Source organism: Bactrocera neohumeralis, chromosome 6, assembly GCF_024586455.1.
Source record: "Bactrocera neohumeralis isolate Rockhampton chromosome 6, APGP_CSIRO_Bneo_wtdbg2-racon-allhic-juicebox.fasta_v2, whole genome shotgun sequence".
Classification (NCBI taxonomy): domain Eukaryota; kingdom Metazoa; phylum Arthropoda; class Insecta; order Diptera; family Tephritidae; genus Bactrocera; species Bactrocera neohumeralis.
Window position 1 is genome coordinate 35,897,862 of NC_065923.1, and position 25,784 is coordinate 35,923,645.

The following is a 25,784-nucleotide window of genomic DNA, read 5'->3' on the forward strand; positions in this document are numbered from 1 at the left end:
CAAACTTGTTTCTCGCATGAACAAGTTCTCGCAATAAGCGTCAGTCGGCTCGGCTCGGCAACAAGCGGTCACTCTGTTCTCACCCTTACACGTCTGCTGAACGATTTCTCATGTCACATGTGTGCCATTCATATGGGAAAGCAACGAAGGTCCCTCTATTTCAAGTTCTAGGCGTGGCTAAAAACGCTTCAGTAGAAATTTAGTTATGTCCCGAAGTATTTTTTGCCATTTCGAGAACTACTTACATATGTGTTAGTTTTTTATTGATGTTGTTGTCACATGGCTTTGTACAAATGAACACCTTTGTCCTAAAAAAAAAATATTAATAAAAATAAAAATACATTTTCTAAAATTATCCTTTTTGATAAGGGGCACGATTCCGATTTCTTTGGCGCCGCGATTTGAAGGTACCGTTGGAAAGAGGAAGTCCTCCTGATTAAAAAATATACAGAGTTATAGGTACCGCAAACGCTTAGTTTACGAGATATTCGACCTTTAAGTTCAAAAATTCGCAAAATTCGAACATTTCAAGAAGCTATTTCACCACGTTAAAACCACTTTATTCACATTTTTCTCTTCAAATTAATTAAATTACACTATAATCTTTTAAATAAATCCACATTTTACACTTTTAGCAGGTTTTTTGTTTAAAAAATCTTTATTTTAAAAATTACATTTTACACTCGTTTGAACCACCTTTGTTTACCAAAAATTAGGAAGAAATGAAGCGCTGCCATGTGATGACAAGGCAATTCGCTGAAATTCCTCTATTCATGCATATGGATATTTTCTTTTTTTAATTTATTAAGCAAATAAGTAATATTATATATGTACATGTATTAGTAATATTATATAATAATATTATATATACATATGTATGTATAAGTAATATTATATAATAATGTTACGTAATAAAGTGTAAGGTTACAGTACAGTACGAAAACTCAAATTTTGTTTCAATATGAGTGCATGATAACCGTAAAATATAACCACTTTATATCCAAAACTCATATTTTAAATATAATAATATATACATACATATATCGTCACCTAATATACAAACCAATGTAAATATTATAAAAAATAAATGGAAATCGCTGACAGAAATAATAATCAAAATGTATAAATTTTATAACGAAAACTTAAATTTTGTTTGAATATGAGTGCATAATAACCAAAGAATATAACCACTTTCACCACTTTATAACAAAAAGTATATATATTTTTTTATTTTTAACGCAGAAAGGAGTACTACGCGAAAGTACTTTAGCCACCCCGAGTATTCGCTCGGCCAGAGTTATGTTTTTAGAGCGCGGCCGAAGGCCGCCAACGCAGAAAGGAGTACTACGCGATATTACTTCAGTCACCCCAGGTATTCGCTCGGCCAGGGTTATTTTTTTAGAGCGCGGCCGAAGGCGCGAAAGTACTTCAGTCACATAAATTACGTATTACACATATACATATGTAGAAAGTGTTTTTTTATAGTTAATATAGAAAAAAGAATCACGCGATAAAACAAACAAAGAAAAATTGTTAAAAATCCTACATATTTGCTGTTTAAGATGTGGCAAGGCTCGTTTTCCTCATAATTGTAAACAATCTAACCTTTTCAACGATGAGTGTGCTAAATGATTTTTAAATTTATAAATTTAGGTAAAATATAGCAAAACAAAAGTGAAATGTGAACTTATTTTAATGTTTAGAGTGTATATTTAAATATACAAAGTAAAAAATGTAAAAAAATTTTATGAAACATAGAGAAATAACATGTTTTCTTAGAGCAAATTTTTGAACTTTTAATCGTGAATATTTTAAAAAATATTAGCAATTTTTACATTATTTTTGGATATTCCTCCTCTGGAGAAGCTCCCCTATCCGTACATACCCCATTTATACGGAAATTCGGTTTTTTACCCCTCCGCCAAAGTAATCGGAATCGTAAGGCGTGACACACATAAGAGCGGAGGGCTTGGAGGAACTACAGACCTCTACATTTTTCGAAAATGTGTACGACAAGTCTTCTCTGACTTGAAGAACTTCACGAAAAAAATATTGAGTGATAATTGAAAATTTCAAATTCTTGATATTGGGCCTTTACAGCCTTCAGGACCTTTATATTCTAAATATAGGCCAGTTAATCGTATTTGATTGTGTTATTGCAAAATACTAGACGCTGTCTATTGTCAACTTTCTGGTTATTTGCTTCACAAAGGAATAATGTTTGGTGTACGGGAATTCGAGATTGAAACCATTTATCAGAAAGAATTAAACAACACAGTTGTTCCAGTGGCTCTTCGGAAACATGTGCTGTGTGTGAATTTTTAAAAGAAAAAAATTTTAATTAAAAAAAACCGATACTAATACATTTGACAAGGAACTTAAAATGAAATTCGCAAAGAAATATCATTTTGAAAAATGGTTCTTCAAAAGTTTTTAGATATCATACATACTCTAGCAAAGAGTTTTTGGGAGAACATCAAGAGCATCACCTACTTTTTGGCGAAATCACATATCTCGATACCAATAACCAAGCGTACTTCCCATATACATAGCACAATTTTAAATTTCACTTTTACTTTCCAGTACACAAATCAAGTAGCAGTAAATATAACGGCACAAGACTTACGCACAAATAATCATGCCTTTAATGTGAGCTATCTATCCCAAAATTGTTTAAATCCAATAAAAAATGTTCAAGCCACTAGGTACCCAATATTTAGACAACGGTACCTATAGTTGACTTTTGATCGAAAATGTCGGTCAATGTGTGAGATATATAATTGAAATTCAGTGATAGTATTTCCTGACAATGGTACGTGTGTATGTTCAAATTGTATTGAATCGAATCAATACTTCCCTTAGCCCCCAAATACCTAATATAAAGATTTTCGAACTTCCGTGTGACTTGGCACCGCATATATCGGCGAATACGAGAGTTATCCTAATGAAAATAAGAGAGCGTGTTTTACTCATAACAGTGTATCTTTGTGCCTAAAATAGATAAATTTGAGCGAAAACTTGGCCTAGCCCCTATATAACTAATATCAGGATTTTCGAACATCCGGCTGACTTTACTCTATATGATTGGTTTTACACCTTAAAGCATTTCCCTGGCTTTGATTCTTGCAAGTTGCAAGAGTATAAAATGTTCGGTTGCAACCGAACGTGGCCCTTCCTTACTTGTTTTTATAATTATGTTGTTGTATATGTTTGTGGATTGTTGACCGCACTTTTTTTTTGTTTTATTAGGTTCTTAAAAATCCGTTGTGCCTGTCACTATAACTCAGAGGATCATATGTACATATACTCATTTATATTCCACAATTAAATTTTCACTCTTTATTTTTATCTCTTAAATATTCGACTTTCAGATTCCAATTATAATTTCACTTTTTCAAAACTCTTTAATTTTATTTCAAGTTTTCCGCAATTCTTTTCACTTGTTTCACTTCACATGACGGACAAAATACTGCTGCTACTGACCGCAGGAGAACGTTGTGATGAAAGAAACGGGAATTGAAATTTCGATAGAGTTGATCATTTTAAGGTCTACTGGGTGGTGAATATGCCTAGTTGTATGGTGTATTGAATAATTGATTGTAGATGCGTCTTCCTGTGTGGTGTCTTCTTGTGTGGATCGCGTTAATGTGGTGTATTGTCGTTCAGTGACGTGCATGGAGGAGGGAGCGTTAACTCATATAGCCAATACAAGTTTGTGAATATAAGGAAATCTTTAGTTGTTTATTGACAATTGAACACAACTTATCAAAGAAAGGGCTGTTTATCTTGGCATCTTATTGCTCCAAGTCACACGGCTGAGAACCACTTGATTAAAGCTACAGATGACGAATTGATATGGCAAATATTTATGCCACCTATTATAATTGTACAGTTGGATCAAAATACTATTACACATGCAAAATTTCCTTCCAAAAATAGCCTTTTCAGTAAACCTAGAGAACGTAAATTATAGAGAAGGTCCAACTACGGACAAGCATGTGAACTGTCAAAAGCTAACAAAATGCGAAGAGCGTTCTTCACCACAGCTATGTACATAGCTCAAAAGGAGAAATTTTAACAGTAGCACGTGAACAGAGCTGATCCAGAGAACTTAAAACATAGAGAAGGTGCAGGTTCGATGTCGAACAATTTATTTGTAAGATTGGAGTACGGAATTTACCTCACAACTTCAGAATTCACGATGTGAAATGTTAACATTTTTAACAGTTCTCCACATACTCAAACAGAGAATATGAAGAGAAATAATATACGTACGGCTTATGATACCATAGCATGTACATATGCGCAATCAGGGAATATCGAAGAAAAATAAGTTCTTTGATATTCCATTTTTAACAGCGAAAAATGTGTACAAATACAGCTCTCTCGCATACTCAAGAATATGAAGAGACATAAATATGTATACATGCTCCTTATGATACTCCCAACAACAGCATTGTGATATTTCCATGCTTCAATTTTTGCTTTCGCAATGTATGCAAATATGTATGTATGCTTTTGCGTTTTGCCGTCGGCATTTACATATTGGCATGCAATAATTATGATATGAGTATAGTTTTGTATGAATGCATGCATAGTACTATTTACAGTCAATTTAGACTTTTACATACATATATTTAATAATTTAATTTGATTTTTACATAATATACTATACTAATAAATAGTATTGTTGGCGACGCTGTTCGAGCAGCAAGGGAAGCGGTAACAATCGGCGATCGTTTGTTAGTTTCTTTCGGCACAGCTCGGATTTTCTACCAACAACACAATGTTGTGGCGCTTTACCGTCGCGTCAGTGTTTCGACACATAGAAGTACTGAACACAATGAGCGCGACCGACTGCAAACGAATATATTAGAATACACACGTTCTTAGGGACGCAGTTATTGAGCCAGCTGCACAACTACATAACTGTGTCCATAAGAACGTGTGTATTTGACAGATGTCCATTCTATCCAGCATCAACGGGGATAAAGAAGGACCGATTACCAGATATTCCAATCAGTTCGTTAGCGACACTACCAGCGATCGGTCTTACGTTTGCCCATCCCGCATCTATCCGCCGTCATCCCGTTGCGAAACCAACCGCGTTATTCCATTATTTTGTACCATTTTGAAGAACGTGTTTTCTTTTAATTCGCATCGGTTAAGCAAAGCCATAAAGCATTTTTTAAATAAAAATTAGACAAAACCCCTTTTTTCGGCATTGAGTGCGTTTTTCTTAATTTGGTAGTGAAAAAAAAAAAATATATAAAAGGTGAGTGCACTATTCCAACATGGTCCTTCGAGCCGGATTTGTACAATGTCTGGTGAGACTTGTTTCATAAAATCCACAAATTTAATTATGAAGAATTCACGACACTCTTAACTAGAATTGAAGCCGTTCTCAACTCACGGCCTCTCGCAGCTCTCTCGAAAGATCCCTCAGACTTCACAGCACTAACTCCCGGCCACTTTCTTAAAGGAGCGCCCATCCTGGCCACACCTGAGCCAGGCGTGGAGACGCTCTCCTTATTAAACAGATGGGAACGAATTAAAATTCTCCATCATGAATTCAGTCGCCGTTGGAAAGATGATTTTTTAAAGGACCTCCACAGAAGGTACCGATGGAAAACAACAGAAAATGCGCCTAAGCTTGGAGATTGTGTCTTGATCAATGATGATTGTCTCCCCCCCACCGAATGGCGGCTTGGCCGCATATAGAAGCTCTACTACGGCTCCGACGGTCATATTCGCGTAGTCGATCTCCGCACTCAAACGGGAACACTAACCAGGCCGCTCGTCAAGCTATGCTTTTTGCCAACCGCCGATAAAACCGAAAAGTAAATCGAAAATAACGTAACCGTAACTAATAAACAAAGAAACGAAAATAAATAATAATAAAAGCCTCCATTAGCTATAAGTAACCGCAAAAACCAAGAAAAATGAGTCGATCCACATGACGACTCACTCGTGCCACATTTCGTGGCACCAATGCCTATATGAATATATATATGTATGTATATGTTAATTAAAATAAAATCTTTTAACAGATAACAATGGATTCCGAGATTCCAACTGCGCCCACGCCCACAATACGTTCGGCAGTTACTGTTCCGCGCTCGAAGACTACACCAGTCGCAGCGCCGCGAACCACCATAACCACCGCAGCTCCCCGAGCAGTTTCAACGGCTCCACAAAACGACATGCGATCAACGGCTCCGAACCACCACAACCGAATGCGCTCTGTGCCGCCGATCAAGGGGATGACTCCTCAGCAACGCCAGCAGGTCGCTCAGGCACATGGACATTGCCTGAATTGTCTGGCACCCACTCATCTTACACAAGAGTGCACAACGGGCTACCAATGCCAAGTATGCATGCGTCCCCACCACACACTACTACACCGCACCGGCGTACTCGATGGCGGGCGTCATGATGCTCATCGCAGCCGTAATGCCATCAGAAGACCCAAGCGATCGCAACCACGCAGGCCGGCATACCCTGCGGAGCAGTCTAAAAATTAGACAAAACCCCTTTTTTCGGCATTGAGTGCGTTTTTCTTAATTTGGTAGTGAAAAAAAAAATATATAAAAGGTGAGTGCACTATTCCAACACAGAGAATGTTAAGGTTAGACAGAGAATGTTATTTAACATTTAGCTAAAATGTAACACACTGATAAGGGCGAGAAAATTTTCAGAATTTTAGAGGAAAATAGGAAAATGAAACATCTTTGTTTACATTTTTTGAACAACAATTAGAATAGATCGAATAAATTTTTCAAATAAAAGTTAAGATTGTTTAATTATTTTCAATATTAAATTAAATACGTGAAATTATAATACAAGACGCCAACGAAACAAAGAATTTAACGGAATATTGTCGTGTGAAGTGATTGCATATTTAGCCAATTTATCAATTTTTATGCTTGATTGGATTTTGTTTCTTGAAATTAAAAATAATATTGTTTTAAGAGGATTCTAAGTTGTTATTCGCAGATTTGCAGATTTTGAATTGTAATTTTGAATTGTAAATTTGAAAAATGCCACCAAAACGTGATAATATTGGAAAACGTTCGCGTGCGGCTTCGCAGGTAGCAGTTAGGAGAGCACAGGAAAACGATGTGCAGCATTTGCAAAGAGATTTAGATTTAGATGAGATAGAGTTAATATTAGATTAATGTCTGTATTTGTGAACATTGCAAAGCGAAGAACGTCGTTGCTATATCAGTTCAAGTGTGAGAAGAGAAATTGTTGAACGCCTACAAAATTTTTTCCACGCTGAAAATGAATTGGTTCGATTGTTTTAAACAGCCCATGATCGTATGCCGTCGGATGATTATAAAATTGTCATTCGAGCTGATAAAACTCCTGTTGGGGAGCTCGCAAGGCGATTTAATGCTACTACGAGTGATGAAGTTGCCATTGTTATTATCGGAGATGAGTTTCAGTCGCGTGATATTGTGTTGCAACATAGGAATTCGAACTTACAACGTGTTTCTGACACGCATCGCTTCTATGATGCTTTACAATATCCGATATTCCGGAGAGGATGTGTAACATTTTAATGTCAAAATGATAAATCCTTTGAATGGTCAGTGAAAACTACATCAAATCTATTGGGAAATATTTTATTTTATATTTGGATTGTTTCATTGTAGGATCTGAAACAAATAAATTAAATAAATTACTCATATTTTGCACTGTCGACGACTTTTTCATCAGATGCTGTAGATATGTATGTATGTACATATGTATGCAAAAGATTGAAACTGAGCAATTGAATTTTATTCGTTTAATCAGCAAAATTACGTACAAAAAATATATACATTGATACATTGTACATTTGCGTGTTGTCATTAACAACGATGGAAATGTGAACGATCTCGGAAGAATAATCATTTTGCCATCTTCATACACTGGAAGTCCACGTCATATGCACGAATATGCACAGGGCGCAATGACTTACATACGTACGATTACGGCCGAGCTGATTTGTTTATTACGTTTACGTGCAATCCACAATGAGCTGAAATTAGAGATCTCTTATTTAATGGGCAATCGCCAACAGATCGTCACGACCTAACAGCACGCACAGTGGCTCAAAGTTATAACAACTGTACGAATAAAATAATTTTAACTTAAATACAAACAAGAAAAAACGTTAACTTCGGTTGCACCGAAGCTAATATACCCTTCACAGGTGCATTTCTGTTAGTAACTACATATGTGTTCAGTTTGTATGGAAGCTATATGCTATAGTTAACCGATCTGATCAATTTCTTCGGAGATTACATTGTTGCTTTAGGAAATAATCTATACCAAATTTGGTGAATATATCTTGTCAAATGTGAAAGTTGTCCATACAAGAACTTGATTCCGATCGTTCAGTTTGTATGGCAGCTATATGCTATAGTTAACCGATCTGAACAATTTTTTCGAAGATTACATTATTGCCTCAGAAAATAACATATACCAAATTTCGTGAATATATCTTGTCAAATTTGAAAGTTTTCCATACAAGCATTTGATTCCGATCGTTCAGTTTGTATGGCAGCTATATGTTATAGTGGTCCGATATCGGCCGTTCCGACAAATGAGCAGCTTCTTGAAGAGAAAATGACGTTTGCAAAATTTCAAAACGATATCTGAAAAACTGAGGGACTAGTTCGTATATATACAGACAGACAGACGGACAGACGGACAGATAGACGGACATGGCTAAATCGACTCAGCTCGACATACTGATCATTTATATATATATACTTTATAGGGTCTCCGACGATTCCTCCTGGGTGTTACAAACTTCGTGACAAACTTAATATACCCTGTTCAGGGTATAAAAATTTGTTTTTAAAATTGTGTTTAATGTTCATATAAGTATGTATGTATGTATGTCTAGCACGTGATGGCAATTGTACAACAGCCATAACGTAAGTCTTGTGCTTTGGATCATTATCCTGAGAAAATATAAAATCTTTTTCTACTTTTTTCGAGCACTTTTCTTCGCATTCGCTTTCAAAATGTTCAAATAAGCCATCTTATTCATATTCCCTTCCATTATAAGCATTATTCCCGGTCCACTAGCAAATATCGCGCCCCATATCATTATCGATCCCATGCCATGCTTCTCAGTTGGCCGTAGGTTAATTTGTTTAAGCTCTGTGTTAGGCTTTCCCCAAACGTATGACTGCCCATCTGACCGAAATATGTTGAATTTACTTTCGTCCGCGTATAAACCATTTTGCCAGAAGGAAAAATCTTTAAGAATATGCTTTTTGGCAAAGTTGATTCGTCTCTGTTTGTTGACCTTGCTTCCAAAAGGTTTTTTCCTCCCGACTCTTCCATTATACATTATTGTATTTTGCCAGCACATTCCGCACAGTTTCTGGATCCGATTTTTTCCCTAAATACTTCTCCGCTAAGGAAGCTAATTTTGGAGCACTTGTATGAGGTTCTTTCCTCATTTGTGATAAGGCCAACGCTCATCGACTCAGAAAAAAATTTGCGTTTACTCGGCTTTGGTCTATTGCTAAAGTTACCGTTATTTTTGTACCTTTTTAATATATTAAATACAGTTGTCGGAGCTCGATTCACAATTTCACTTATAACACGGATAGATTTCCCTGATTTTGACAACCAAATGACAGTTTCCCGCTGTTCAGCTGCGGTTATTTACCCATCTTACTTATGTATAGCTCTTAAACACAGAACTAGACTAACCTGAATACCGAATTTTTGGGACTCCCCATGTTCCATTATTACTTTGAGCCACTGTATATTCAAACAAAAATTGACAACACTCATGGATTTCATCATAAAAATTCACGTTTTTGTTGAGGTGCGTTGTTGAATGTACTCTGTGGAGTGGCAGAAACGCGATTTGCTACATGCTCATATTTTGATTTGGTCGGTGAATAAAATAACACTGGATGAAGTTGATGATGGCATTTCGACCAGAATTCTTTAATGTCGTTGCTAAAAACATGATCCATGGCCCATGTGGAGAGTTTAATGTTCATTCTCCATGCATGGTTGAGGGGAAGTGTACGAAACGATATCCAAAAGCTTTGGTTTCGGACACTGTTACTGGAAATAACGGTTATCCATCATATCGTCGCCGATCAACTGAAGATAATGGTAGATCAACAGTGATTAAAGGAAGGAATCAAGATATTGAAGTAGACAATCGTTGGATCGTGCCATATTCTCCGTTGTTGTCGAAAGTTTTTAAATACGTTTGGCAGCAAAAAATAAAGATTTTAACGAATTAAATAGGTACAGCCATACAACTTAATATACCTGGTGATCTGGTTTCGTATAAATCTTTGGATACTGTGACGAATGAAGAAGGTGTGGTGAATTATTCTATCGCATTTCTCAATTCGCTTGATTTGTCGGGATTACCACTGCATAATCTTCAATTGAAAGTTAGAGTAACAATTATTATGCTTCATAATATACATAAGTCATCCACGACTTTGTAATGGTAAAAGATGAGCTGTTAAAAAGTAATAGGAAATGTTATAGCAGCAACGATTGTGACCGGGAAATTAAAAGGTGAAGACGTATTAAGTAAATAAATAAGTAGAAAAGTATTTATTTGAAAAGACGGTTCTACAGTAGGTACATATGTATGTATGTACATACATATGTAAATTTTGGATACTGTAGATAACATATGTACATACATACATACATATAGTCTGGCCACTTTGGCATAAAAACTGCGATATTCTTAAAACCTTATAAAAACAGATAATTTTAAAATATTTATTTTTATTTTTATTGATTTTTTTTTAAGGCAAAAGTGCTCTTTTGTTAAAATTATAGTGGTAGCTGGGTTATAATTGCGAAACAAGATCAATAAAAAACTAACAACAACATATGTACATATGTAGTTCCCGGCACAAAATGCTTCGGCAACAACTAAATTTCTACTGAATCGTTTTTAGCCACGCCTTTTGCGCTCCGATGAAGCGAACTTCGCTGCTTTCACATATGAATGACACACATGTGACATGAGAGATCGTTCAGCAGATGTGTAAAGGACTTCATGCGTGCGCAACAGTTCACCAATCTCAAAGCAGTATGCCTACGGTACGCTGCAACATGGTCAGCATTGAGTCGGAAATCGATTTTTATGTCTTATAATTTGAGTGAATATTAATAGAACAAGTAAGGAGGCGCTAAGTTCGGGTGTCACCGAACATTTTATACTCTCGCATGATAAAGTGATAATCGAGATTTCATTATCCGTCATTTACAAATACCGTATTTGTGCAAAGTTTTATTCCGCTATCATCATTGGTTCCGAATGTATATACTCGTATTATACAGAGAAGGCATCAGATGGAATTCAAAATAGCGTTATATTGGAAGAAGGCGTGGTTGTGAACTGATTTCACCCATATTTCGTACATGTCATCAGGGTGTTACGAGAATATTATATACCGAATTTCATTGAAATCGGTCGATTATTTCCTGAGATATGGTTTTTGGTCCCTAAGTGGGCGAGGCCACGCCCATTTTCAATATAAAAAAAAAGGAAGCGCGTATCTTCCTTCTGCCATTTCCCGTAAAATTTAGTGTTTCTGACGTTTTTTGTTAGTCGGTTAACGCACTTTTAGTGATTTTCAACATAACCTTTGTATGGGAGGTGGGCGCGGTTATTATCCGATTTTTTCCATTTTTGAAATGTATATGGAAATGCCTGAAGGAAACGACTCTATAGAGTTTGGTTGACATAGCTATAGTAGTTTCCGAGATATGTCTAAAAAACTTAGTAGGGGGCGGGGCCACGCCCACTTTTCCAAGAAAATTACGTTCAAATATGCCCCTCCCTAACGCGATCCTTTGTGCCAAATTTCACTTTAATATCTTTATTTATGGCTTAGTTATGACACTTTATAGGTTTTCGGTTTTCGCCATTTTGTGGGCGTGGCAATGGACCGATTTTCCCATCTTCGAACTTAACCTTTTTATGAAGCCTAGAAATACGTGTACTAAGTGTCATGATGATATCTCAATTTTTACTCAAGTTACAGCTTGCACGGACGGACGGACAGACGGACGGACGGACAGACAGACATCCGGATTTCAACTCTACTCGTCACCCTGATCACTTTGGTATATATAACCCTATATCTAACTCTTTTAGTTTTAGGACTTACAAACAACCGTTATGTGAACAAAACTATAATACTCCCCTTAGCAACTTTGTTGCGAGAGTATAAAAATTACATAACTGACAAACGATTTCTATTGCCTTCTACCGCCAATTGCGCGTTTGCGTCATATTCATATACATATGTATGTATGTACATATGTATATGTAAGTCAGCTACTGTAGCTCCTTGCTCTTAAAAATTTTAAATACTTCTATAAGATACTGTACACCGAATAATCAAACTAGCACGGTGGTCCTCCGTGCAGCAAAGCAATAATAAATACTAGATCTACATACATACATATGTACATATATTAGTACACTACTAGTCATAAGTAAACCGCACCAATATTTTCTTCAATAAACCATTATCTTTTCCACCACGCCAGTCTTAGTGGGGCAAAATATGTAGTTTTCTTTCAAAATTCGAAAATAAAATTAAATAAATAATTGACTCGAGAAAACATACCTCCGCATTTGAAGACTGAATAAACTTATTCTGTTAGAAATACATATGTATATAAAAATTATTTTGATCAAAAAACGATCGAAAATTAAGAACTCAGTCGAATTTGAGCAATATTTGAAGCAAAAATGGGAAGAGAAGAGCATATACATACATATGTATGTATGTACATATGTAGGAATGCCAAAAAGCAGACTTATTTCACTCATTAACCTTAATGGGCTCTTTTAGTCTGAGAATGGACTTTTTGTATGACAATGTTTTGTTAAATTTATATGTAAATCTTTTGAAAATTATCCTGCAAGTATTAGTGTTTAACCCAGGCCATTGTTTATTAGCTGAATACTAACGAAAGTCGGTTGCGTCTAACCTATTGGCGGGAAGTGTATGCCCATATCTACAAATCGCGGAATAACTCAGAGAACTGTTATTTTCGTGGGAGCCACAGCTAGCCAGACGGCGCCAGCGGAACTTTGCTTGCCGGCTGCGATCATTTTGTGTATTGTCCTTAAAAAACGCTGAGTTTGTTGTATTTGAGTGACTCAAGAGAGCAATGACGAGACGATCGGTGGTGTAGAAAAATGCTTTAGCTTCATTAAGCTGTGAGTACGCAAGAAATTCAGTTCAGTTTTCTTTTACCGGTTGTGTTGTGCGAAGCGTGAATAATATATATACATACATACATACATACATACATACATACATACATACATATGTAAGTGTTGAAATATTAGGAAGCAGAAGTTGTATTGTTGTTGTTTCTGCGCTTTATTGTAATAACAGGGTAAGTATCAAATTAATTTACGCGTTTCTAGCAAAGTACAACGTGCCAGTCAGCATTTCAGATCACATAACAACAACAAATTTCCAATGTTTATGTTATTTTTTGCAGAACTGTCATAGTGTGTGAATTGAATTTTAAAAGGAATAAATTAAATATTGTATGTACATTAAAAGTAAGGAAAATTTATAGATTAGGTGCCCCAAACGTTTGCTTTAACGCGAATATTACAAATTTGTGAGCGGAAAGTGAATTTTTCAATAGTTTATGTACTCGTACAGTGGCTTACAGCCAAAGTGATGAAATCATATAAAAAGTACTAAAGAAAGCATTACCTGATAGTTTAATTCATTTTCCAATACTCAGAAAACTCATTTAAGGGGTTAGGGGTCGTCAGAGGCACGAAAAAATGACAATTTTCAGTATTTTTTTGCTATTGAATCGTGTTATTTTACAAAAGTGGTAATATGTGATTATTATAGAATGTGTGGACTTGAAGTCACGAAAATTAAAAAAAAAAATTATATTTCCAAAGTTATAGTTGTTTGTGTTGACCCTGTTCTAAAAAAAGGTACTTGCGGTGACAACTATAAGTCCTTGGAGATTCATCTAAAATCAATCGGACAAAAAAAATTAGGTTTATAAATAGGTAAACTCGGTCCTGATCGAAGGAGTTTTCTTTTTTTCAAAAATTAACAAAATGGCGGCCTCAGGAAATTTTTGCGAAAAAATCGACAGTTAATTGGTCTTAAAAAATCGAAATTTTTGAAAAACAAAAAAGTACTTCGATCAGGTACGAGTTTATTATGTATTCTAAAAGCTGTATAAATTTCATTAAAATCTACTGAGCAGTTTTCGAGTTACAGTTGTCACCAGTTCAAAAAACATAGTTTTGAGAAAAACGCGTTTAAAGTTTCACACTAGCTCTTTGAAGTGCCCGAGCTCTCTTTGTTATTTGTCGAATAACTCAAAAACTAATTATCGGATCAACGTGAAATTTTTAGAGAATATTTCTAAGATAATACACTTAACGAGAATGCAAAAAAAAATAATTTTGCGAAAATTCTGACTACCCCTAACCCCTTAATAGCGGCTGATATACATATTTAATTTATGCTTTTAAAAATTCAGATTTTGTGGTTACCAATCTATAGCAAAAATGATCTAGTAAAAAACCCCAAAAATATACTTTTGAAGGACATAATCAAAATTTTAGTTTGATTAATACCTTTTGAGATACCAACTACTATCTATTACTGCTTTCATACGTTTCAGCATGGATTCCACCGATTTCTTTTTGTAGCTAGGAGCAATTTCATTCTGTTTGCAAGGCATTTCGAATATCTCAATCCAAAACTAGACTAAAGATTCTCAATTGTATTTAAATCTGGAAACCGTGTTGGTGTATGTACTATGTGCGGACAGTTTCAAACAAGTCAACTTTGCACACCTCTGGATTTGTGTTTCGGATCATTATCTTCATAGTATCGACAGTTGTCGGAAATATATAATTTCGCGCCACTTTATAACAAATTTTTAATTTCAAAATGCTCAGAAACTCACTCTTGATCATAATACTATCGATAAATTCCAAATTCCTGACTCCAGAAGACGGCAGGCATTCCCACACCACTACATGCCCTCTACCATGTTACGTTGCCGAATTCTGTTTATTCGTCTGTGAGCTTACATTTCGGTATACGAACATGTTTTTACTTAAAGATTGTAAAGAATAAATAATTTTTGGGTTTTTTTTTAAGTTTACATACATATACATATGTATGTATGTATATTAAATGAATCAATAAATTATTAAAAAAATTTTATTTCGCAATTAAGAATTTTTACTAAGCGCTTTCTCATTTCGTTGCTGCATCTTTTTAACTGAGAGAGACTATGTATTTAACTTAGTTGTTCAGTTCACTTAGCTGTAATTACACTAAACATTGAGATACATATATATCCGGATTTATAGTGCGTTTTATCCGAAAAACCAATTATTTTGAAAACTGCTTCGGGCACACTTTAAAAAAATAACCCTGGCCGGGGTGTTTATAATTCATTCGCACGTAAAAGAACTATGAACACCCCGGTGTAGGATCGAACAGGACACACCACCCGTCAAAGTTGTCAAGGTAAGAAGACAGTCACTGATCGGACGCAGATTTAGTGTACACCAGACAACTTGGAAGGAAACTTCCAGATGCATTTACTTTTTTAATTTTTTTACTACAGGAGGAAAGTTAAGTAACTAGTAATGGCCACGTGTTCTTCCCAAACACTTGCTCTTCAGAGAAATTCCTGTAAGCAGAACAGTTTCATGGAGAAATTAATGACAAAAATATTTAACTTCTACGACGAGCAGTCTCTAATCGATGTGACATTTAAAGTTTCAAACCCAACGGCTCTGTAAGTATTACTTTGTCCTCAGCTTACATAAAATTATACAGATTAATATTTATAATTTTTTTTCCAGTGTACCCGCGCATCGTTTGATACTCGCAGCAGCGAGTCCTTACTTCGAGAACCTTTTCAATGGCAATCAAGGCACTAATCCAGTCATCGAGATAAATGATATCGATAGCGATATTTTTGAGCATCTAATAACCTTTTGTTACACCGGAGAGGCCTCCATTACCGTTAACAATGTCGCAGCCGTGCTAAATGCGGCAATCGTTTTGCAATTGGACGATGCCATAACCAGTAGTGTGGACTACCTTATTACACATATCGATGAATACACTTTACAGGGTGCTTATACGCTGGAGCGTGAAACGCAATGTGAAGTTCTTAGGCAGAAAATCATCGAATACGAAACACAAAATTTCATGGAGGTGAGTCTAAATATACTCGTAAAGTCTCACAATAACGGTACTTGTGTAATTTAAATCTTGTTTCTAATAATACTAGATCAGCCGAAGCGATGAGTTTTTGAATTTTGATGTAGAAAAATTGCAACGTATTCTGGTATCTGACAATTTGAATATAACCCGTGAGGAAGATGCCTACGATGCCATACAACGCTGGTACAATTACGATGTTCCTGCGCGTCAAGAGAATCTGCCTCTTTTAATAGCTTGTCTGCGTCTTACCCAATTCAATGTGGACTTTCTGATTACACACATACAGCCGTTACCTGGATGTGAGCTACTGGTCTTCAAGGCATTATCATGGATCGGAGTGCCTACAGCACGGCCAAAGATAAATATCCGATTTACAGAACCACGTGGTGTCAGTGCTACAAATTGTGGTGAGAAAACAATCCTAGCGCTTTGCTCGCAGGTAAACGCACACTGTGGCTTATATTCAGAAATGAGAATCTTAAATTAATGTACTTACAATATTTTTGGAATAGCAGAATCCCAAACTGCTGCAATATAACAAAACTGAGGATAAGTGGCAGGAATATGCGAGTATAAAAATCGATTACGAACTATATAGAACTGTTTTAAAGGATGATAATTTATTATTTATTGGCGGTTATAAAAATTGTGCCACACTTAACGTCGTCCGCAGCTGGAATATACGAAATAAGACATGGCAAAATTTTCCCGGCATGATCCAAGCAAGAAGGGCACACTGCGTTGTCGAATTAGATGATAAAATCTACGCGATTGGTGGTTGTGAGGATAGAGCTTTGTCGTCGGTGGAAAGGTGAATATATAAGTATGAATCTGTAACGAGTTACCTAACGATGGCGATTGTGAGCTTTAACAATTTCAGGTTAACTTTAAGCTTAACGGTGAAAGAACTTTAGACTAGATGTGTTAGGAGGGTATGGATAATAAACAAAATAAGGTACTTCGAGATGTAAGAAGATGGGAATTCAGTGAAATGTTATGATCTGATTGAATCTGACTTAAGAAAACTCTAACAATTTGACATTGTCAACGACTTATTTAGAATCATTCTAAATGTTTTTTTAACAGACTGGCGAAATGTCACTTTTGACGCTTCAGTTTAAAAATATGCATTCTTTTTCATTGCTTTTGTTTGTTTCCAGATATACGACTTCCGATGGTTGGGAGTTCGTGAACAGCTTAATTGTTGAACGATTGCATGCAGGTGCAGTGACATTAAATGGTAAAATTTATATAATGGGCGGTTATAGCAGGAATGGGGATTTAAAATCCGTCGAATGCTACAATCCGGATTCGAATACTTGGACTTCTTGCGCGGATATGACAAAATGTCACATTTTACCTGGTGTAAGTTAGATTAAAATATAATTATTAATATTAGTAGAACGTTCATCAAGTCATGATTTGGTAGAATGAGGAAGAGTCGAAGAAAGGTATATGACGTATATGAGTAACTCCGTAAAAACAACAACAACAGCGGTGTATGACAACTTTACTTAAGTGTTTGAACATTCACCTGCTTGGATTTCTTTTTCTAAAGACGGATGTGCCTAACCGGAACTCGTATTCTGTCTAGACTTTTCAAATTTATTTGTGAAATACATACTGCCGCTATAATAAGAGATTCCATTTGATTTCACCATTGCAAGCCTTCACTAAAATTTTCAAAACCAGCAAAAGTAACTCCGCTTCAATAAAAATGACCGAAATTGTCTAATTGAAAATAGTCACTGATTTATTTAGTCGCCCTCTTAACTCCATTAAAATTAAACAAAACGTTTATTGCTACTTTTTATATTACAGGTAGCTGCACATAAAGGTCACATTTATGTTTTGGGCCGTGGGGATGAGTACAGCCACGTTTGCGTTGAACGATACGATCCTCAGCAAAACACATGGTCACAGGTACATATATTGAGTTGATTTTCGCCAAACGCTTGATGTCAAATTCAATATTCTTAAAAACATTTCGCAGATTTGCTCTTTGGATGTTGATCCTGGTTATATAGCTTGCGTATCGCTAGACAATAAACTATGGGCCATTGGTGGCCAGTCTGAATCTGCTGGGAAGTCATGTGTATCAGTCTTTGATGAAGAAAATTTCTGTTGGGTAGAAAGGTGCTTGTTACCCGAAAGAAAAGTGTGTAACTGTTTTGTTGTGCCTGAAACCTTGCTGTTTTCGATGTGAATAAATAATGTAATTATTGTTCCGTTTTTGGATTAAACAAATTCTTTTAAATTAAATTATCTTATAAAAATAATATAAAATTTCAATATTTTTATACAAAAATAATTAGTTTGGAAGCAGGGGATGGTGCTAAAGGCACTTGAACTGAAAGTTAGGAATCCGTAATATGAGACCAATTCTAAAATCGGTTGAATTCACCAGGGTGACGACCACTGGTGTAATAAATTTGTATTTGCATAGATATGTAATATGATCTTTAATTTAACGAAAACTGTGTAAGAGAGGAACAGCTCTCTTGAGGGTGTGATGGTGGACACAAAAATTAAGAGTGCTCTTTTAACAATCACAGTTGCGATAATAATATAAAGCTGAAAAAATAACATTAAATGAAAATGAAAAGTAATCGAAATAATTTTAGATTTTTATGCAGAATTGAACACAGTTACTTAGATCAGCACAAAAAAGATATAATAAAGCTCAGAGCTCAACGGAAAACTGAATATCCACAGAAGCAGCGTTTATAAAGCTTAAAATAATGTCTGGCTTCAATAAATAAAGAGAAAGTAAATCATGTTTCTAATTACAACAACTGTTTCTTTTTAATTTTTCACATTATGTTTTTGTATTTTTGTATGTGGTTTGTGAATTGAAGCAGATAATGCGATTGTAAGTAAGCTAAGTGAAATGTGAGAAACAAGCACATTTTATGGAATTAGATTCAGAGGTGATACTATTCCGGACAATTGTACCTGTAACTACAAGAGTACTCAAGAAGTTTCGAAATAATAAATATACATTTATACTTCTATCTATAATACATACTATTTGGAGTGATATTATTTAAATTTAATGCTTCTGACATATTTATTTCGTGAAAATCGTCCGACTGTCGTCCAGGAACTTGATCGTTTTTTAGTTTTCAGGAAATATTTCTTCAATTGGCATCGTTTTATCTTAATAATAGAAAACAACGAGTTGTACACCCTCAAATGCAATTAATATTTTGTATTTAATAAAGTTATCTTGGATCAATTCCGTTCAAATTCTATTCAATCAAATTCCATTAAAAATTTAATGTTTATTATAGTAGGTATGTATTATAAAAGTGCTCTTAGTATTCGTAGGCATAAAGAATTTTCATATCTTTTAATTATCCTTCTCAATTTGCGCGTTTCATCAAAACTTTCCACTTTAATGTGTTTCTCAGGCAATTTTCAATTCTATTTAATAATCCTTGAATATTAAATTTATGTGAGTCAATGCTTACAAAAGTAGTTCTCATTTGAAACGGCCCTACTGACTGCGCTCGACGACAATTTCCTTTACGGTTAAATTATTTCAATAAAATAATACTAAAGTAGTTTTAAGAAATTCCACTTGCATTGCTATTCCGGCAAATCGGGAGGAATAAGCAAACTCAATTTGGAAAATTTTCAAATTCAGAGACGGAGACAGCTGACACATTTCACTTAATATGCGTGACTGGCAGAAGTTTATGGCCTGCATGCCACGATGTGTCAGAAAGCCCTTACTTAATACATGGCTTTAACGAAGTATGCAAAGGGCGTTGGAGGCCCTGTAGTTACTTCTGATTAAATTTTATTTGTTTGCTCATTACTTCTGTAAGTGAGGGTGTTCAAATGCTTCAGAATTACATACCCTTGGATATGCAATAAAAATAGTGCAAATGTAGTAGAAAACATGTCTCTGACTATTCATTTTCACTTACTCGCAATTGCAATACTTGGCAACTTTACCAAAATAAATATCAAAACCATACAATTTGTTGCGTCCGATTTAGAAATTTCTTCAAAAATCTATCATTTGTTCCCAATAAAAAGTATCCTACCAAGAAAGTAAATTTCACCAAGGAATATTTGCCTAGATATGTGTGTTTGATACAAGTAATGCCAGAAAATAATTTAAACTAGAAACTTTTGAAATCATAAAATCGAATTGGGTTGCTTATGTACATATGTATCATTGCATACAATCATTTACGAATGAGTGTTACCATGCTTTCAAACACAAATGTTATTTTATGAATTATTCCTAACCTAGGTGTTGATGAAGAGATCGTAAGAGAATTTAAAAGAAAATAATTGTTTCACGTTCTTTTGTAGATGTGGAAATACTTCAAACCGAATTGTAAGAGTATAAACAAAATTTTACTCATACGCACGGTTGTTTCAATTATATTAGCAACGTATAATAGAGGATTTCTAAGTTGTGTAAGTATTTACTAAATTTGAAACAAAATGCAAAATTATGGATAAAAATATATTTTCTGTTGACATCACTTTTTAGAAGAGATGTTAAAATAATTTGAATGAAATTTTTAACAGCAAACCAGTCAGTTTTTATACTTTCACTACATTTTACACAAACAAAATAGTTTTTCATTCAATGTATGGATTTTGAACGATCAGTTTATATGGCGACGATATTATATGCTAAAGTAGTCTGTTATCAGCGATTCCGACCAATAAGCAGCAGAGAAGGATGTGTGCAAGACTTCAGATCGATATCTCAAAAAATACTAAATCGACTTCACTTATAATACTACTCATTTATACTACTGTGATCAAATTGAAAGGTGAATTTTTTCCAATTCATTGGATTTGACCCCTCCCGCTGCAATACACTTATGCCCAGGAATTTTCCAGTCATCATAGCACTTGGAAAAATCCTTCGTCGTGATGGCCATCAGAGCGTTCTTCCATTCAGCTTTTATATTCTCAATTAGTGTCCTTGGAGTGGTCTTTTGAGTTTGCTGAATAGCCAGAAGTTAAATGAAGTCATCTCTGCGTTGATATTTTTATTGCATGCTCGAAACATGTTGGTCAATCGGCTCAAATATTCAAATTTACAGGATTAAATGCAGATATGTGTGTACTTTACTATTATTATTATAAGTACATATTTTTTGTTGGTAATTACTTTAATAAGAATGATAAACGAACAAAAAATATATGTTAATTATAGCACAATATCGACAGAATTGTCTCGTTATTTGACTTAACAATTATGACATATTTTATGAAATAGGAATTTTAATTCCTTACAATCAATAATATCTGGAACTGGAATTTAATTACTTGGAACGGTTTATTCAATTTATTCGTTTGTAATTAGTATTAATTTAGTAATTGAATTACACTTGACTTACGACAGCGACATTGTGGTGCTAATTAATATGAATCTAAGTAAGAAAAGACTAAACTCGTGTTCAGACGAACATTTTACAACCTCACAAAAATGAGAATTGTGCATAGTTTCTGGTTCTGGCAAATTTTATCTTTAATTTTAACATTCGACGAAATTGTGAACTGTTTACAAGCAATCAGAAGCACGATAATTATTATTCTAGAAATATGGGGATTAAACGAACATTTGGGGCTTATGAGAATATGGGTCCAGTATTAGAACGCAAAATACCAATGGAGATCCAACTAGGTCCCATTCCGTTGTGAGCGCTGGATGGCTACAATTGATTTCGGTTAGACGAATTTTACAAAAATTATCGTAGTCTTAGAAGGTTTGGACATACTCTTTGTTAAGGGAATTTGGGCTTTGATATTATCAGATTTCAGAGATCAGCTTTTAAGATGTTATTCCAATTATTCAAAGAGCAACAGGACACACACAAATGTTCGATATCCTTCAGAACTGCTTCACACGCAAATACTTCACTTCTCAAAGCAATTTTGGAAATCCAGAAATATTTGCGTAAACATACTAGACACGTCAAATATAGACTAGCAAAACATCAATAACAAATGTTAACATTTACAAATTGTTTAATCTGTCATTATGCAAAGAATTAGAGTGATCTGTCTGTCCAGTCAGTATCATCAACTAGTATATTAACTTGGCTTACTAAAAAATGCTCCACTATATCGGGGTTGAGCTTATGATCACGTGGTGTCTTTGTCCACGTAAGGCTCTAATCTACACCTACTCCTCTAGCTGAATATTTATGAGTGAATCCGAAGTTTTGAACACGTTATACCTATTTTTTTATTAGAGCTAAAGAAGTACTACAAAAGATTCTGCAGTATGTAAAATAAAGCAGTACAAACTTTCGAAGGAATAACTCGTGATTTTTCTTTGGTGCAGAAGTGAGCTTTTGTTGTTTACATAAACAACTTTCCTACTCAAGAAAATGGTTTTTGTTTTTGTTATGTTCAAAGCTCGGGCAAGCAAAAACATAAGTTTTTAAATTCGGGTCAAGTTGTCTTTTGCGCAATAAAGCGAAGTCAAACAAATAAAAAACAACTATTGAAGGCAAAAATCGGCGTTTATTTCAGGAATTAATATTTTGAAGTTCACTGTTTTCTCGGTGGCTAATTTCATTAGCATACACAGCTTTGTTAGCTGAAGAAAATTGAGTTATGACTATACAATTCAAAAGGTTATACGCATTATTTCACGAATTAAAAACACAATTTCTTTACCGAAACTTGGCCACCCCTTCGCACTAATATCTTAATTTATGCTTCCTCCATAAAATGGTGTCTACACCGGTCGTCACTGCCATCTTCATGTCTTATTTTGCATAATGTATTTTACCTACAATTTCGTCGTGGTGACAGTTCGGCATTTCTGGCTGAGCCGGCTGATAAATAAATATTTACGTACCCACTAGCCTAGGCATTATTTCTGTACACTTTCGTGCATACCTCGATAAATAATTTTGCATTAATTTAAAGATATTACACAGCGTAGCTTGCTTTTAATCTTATGTATAATTCGACTGTATTTATAGTACATATCTAGTACACCATGTCGTATGGGCAACACAGAATGTGCTATTTCCAAATCGTTGCTTAGATCATTTGCTGTATAATTTTAGTGCGTTTAACTTTTAATAGAATGCGTTTTAATTAGGTCTTTCAGTGATTTCTAACCGCAACTAGTCCATTCTCGACATGTTTTGTGCATGAGTCTATGGGTAGTAGGCAAATGTTAGGCAAATAAGCTGGCTAAGATAGGCCTCAGATCTGTTTGATCACTGCGGATAACAAGTCCAACCAGAAATCGACTTTCTACAATTTCGTTTTCTGGAATGTCCACCGCATAATGAAGGCGACATACCTCTGTCTCTACCCTTCACTAGTAGTGATGCCTTCAAGTGGCGGAAATCGAAAGCAGTAAAAAGCAGCAATTTAATTCAGTTAATTTAAAGGTATTTATTTACTTTGAAATTTTCGCTTCAGGGAATTACTATCTTTCCTTAGCCCATTACACCCTGTAAGCTGATTTCCTACTTTCTAGCTGACTTAAACTGTAAGTGTTAATCAAAATGTGCGATATTTTAATGGAATATGGAATGGACATATTATAAGCGTATTGTGGTTTACCGCAAACTGTAAAAGAAATTGGTTTGGATTTTATCCCAAACTTAATATTGTTATGAATGTACCGCAGTACATATATAGTATATGTGTATGAATTTGGTATAGACATTTTTTCGCTTGATTTGTCTTACGAAAAACTATTGTATTCTTTTCAATTGTTAGTTGCAAAAAGTTGAAAATAAGTGCCAGAAAAAAGCAAGGAAATATTTTAGTTGATGGTTTGTGCGATTCTTGTTTTTTGGGTTTTCTTTTATTATAAATTTTAATTCATTGACTTTTTGATACTAATTTTCAAGCCACTGATTTTTTTAATTTTCTATCTCAACAACAATTCCTGTTATTGCTTTCTACTTTTTTTAAATTTTATTACATATTCGTGTGATACTGGTTATTGAAGAGCTTTAATAAAATTGACCACATCAAACTTAGTTACTTATTTAGTCCATCACTGTTTAAGACATTACAAAATAAACTAATAATTTTTATGGGTATAAAAACGAGCTCTTAAATATATTTTCATACAAATAATAAATGAATATAAAATATACATATATACCAACAAGAAGAAACTAGTTCCACTCTCTTCACAAAACACAAATGATAATTATAGTGAATTTTCAGAAATGCAAATGAGGCAATTTACTTTAATTATGCAAAAATTCCTGGCAATTATGTTTCTTTAATATTTCCCGGTTACACATCCGGTTTGTTTTTTAGCAAACAAAACCTGCCATTTACGCCAAAAGTAAAACTCAAACAAAACGGTGAATCCAAATACACTTCGAAAAACTGTAACATTATATATACAGTTCCGTGTGTGTATGTTTATATGCAACTATAGAGGCAACTTGAAATGTTAACTTCATACAGCCACAACACCGGATATATACTAAGTATGTGTGTGAAGGTATGAGTTCGTAATTGACAATCAGCAATTACTTGGAATAGCTGAGGATAACTTTTGATGCTTATTGAACCACTATGAAATTATTGACAGTTGCGTAGTTGTAACAATCTCTGCTGAAGACTGCTAGGGGGTAATGCAGAACATATAGTACTACAAAGAAGAGTCTCCTAGTGGCCAATGAGTATGTGACGGTAATTTGATGTATGAAAAATATTATGTTCGTTATTTCCCAAGTTAATTGTCGAATGTACCGAGCATTCACACGAGTGATTTATACACTCTGCGTTACTCATACAACATGGTGTACCATATGCATACAGAACTTTTAATGCATAACTTTAACTGCGTAAAATTTTGAAAGGAATGTTTTGAAGAAAAAAAACTTTAAGACCTTTCTGAATAGAGGAAAATTTTGTATTATAATAGCAGTATGTATGAGCCTCGCTTAAATAGAATAGTAGCAAGGTGACGGAAAATTTCAGGCAAAACTCTCAGAGAGAATATTTGCATGCTAAAATTGTGAAGAAATTATTCAGATCACCTTCACAGCTCTGAAAACCCTTATTATTTAAATGACAAGACATAAAATAAAGTTCCATCACAATCCATATGTGTATGACATGAATGTAAACAAATGGCACTGAAACTTAAATCTAAACTAAACAAGAAAAAACGTTAACTTCGGTTGCACCCTTCCCTTCACAGGTGCATTTCTGTTAGTAACTATGTGTTCAGTTTGTATGGAAGCTATATGCTATAGTAATCCGTTCTAAACAAGTTTTTTAGAGATTACATTGTTGCCTTAGATTCCGATCGTTCAGTTTGTAATAACTTAACAATTTCTTCGGAGATTACATTGTTATAGTTTTGTGAATATATCTTGTCAAATGTGAAAGTTTTCCATACAAGCATTTGATTCCGATCGTTCAGTTTGTATGGCAGCTATATGTTATAGTGGTCCGATATCGGCAAATGAGCAGCTTCAAGATTAAATGACGTTTGCAAAATTTCAAAACGATATCTTAAAAACTGAGAGACTAGTTCGTATATATACA

General features: G+C 34.7%; 1 protein-coding gene across 2 annotated transcripts in view; it reads left to right on the forward strand.

Moving 5' to 3' along the window:
- LOC126763001 (kelch-like protein 5) overlaps positions 1–18,629 on the forward strand; it is a 157,061-nt gene extending 138,432 nt beyond the window's left edge. Inside the window, exons 2-8 of one of the 2 annotated variants that reach the window (XM_050480147.1) lie at positions 15,649–15,822; positions 15,890–16,247; positions 16,324–16,695; positions 16,769–17,067; positions 17,417–17,621; positions 18,078–18,179; positions 18,250–18,629. In XM_050480147.1, coding sequence (XP_050336104.1) covers positions 15,671–15,822; positions 15,890–16,247; positions 16,324–16,695; positions 16,769–17,067; positions 17,417–17,621; positions 18,078–18,179; positions 18,250–18,462 — 1,701 coding nt within the window. In that variant the 5' untranslated portion in view covers positions 15,649–15,670 and the 3' untranslated portion in view covers positions 18,463–18,629. The remainder of the gene's footprint in view (positions 1–15,648; positions 15,823–15,889; positions 16,248–16,323; positions 16,696–16,768; positions 17,068–17,416; positions 17,622–18,077; positions 18,180–18,249) is intronic. The other variant, XM_050480148.1, reaches the window with a different exon arrangement.
- Positions 18,630–25,784: the final 7,155 nt, after the last annotated feature.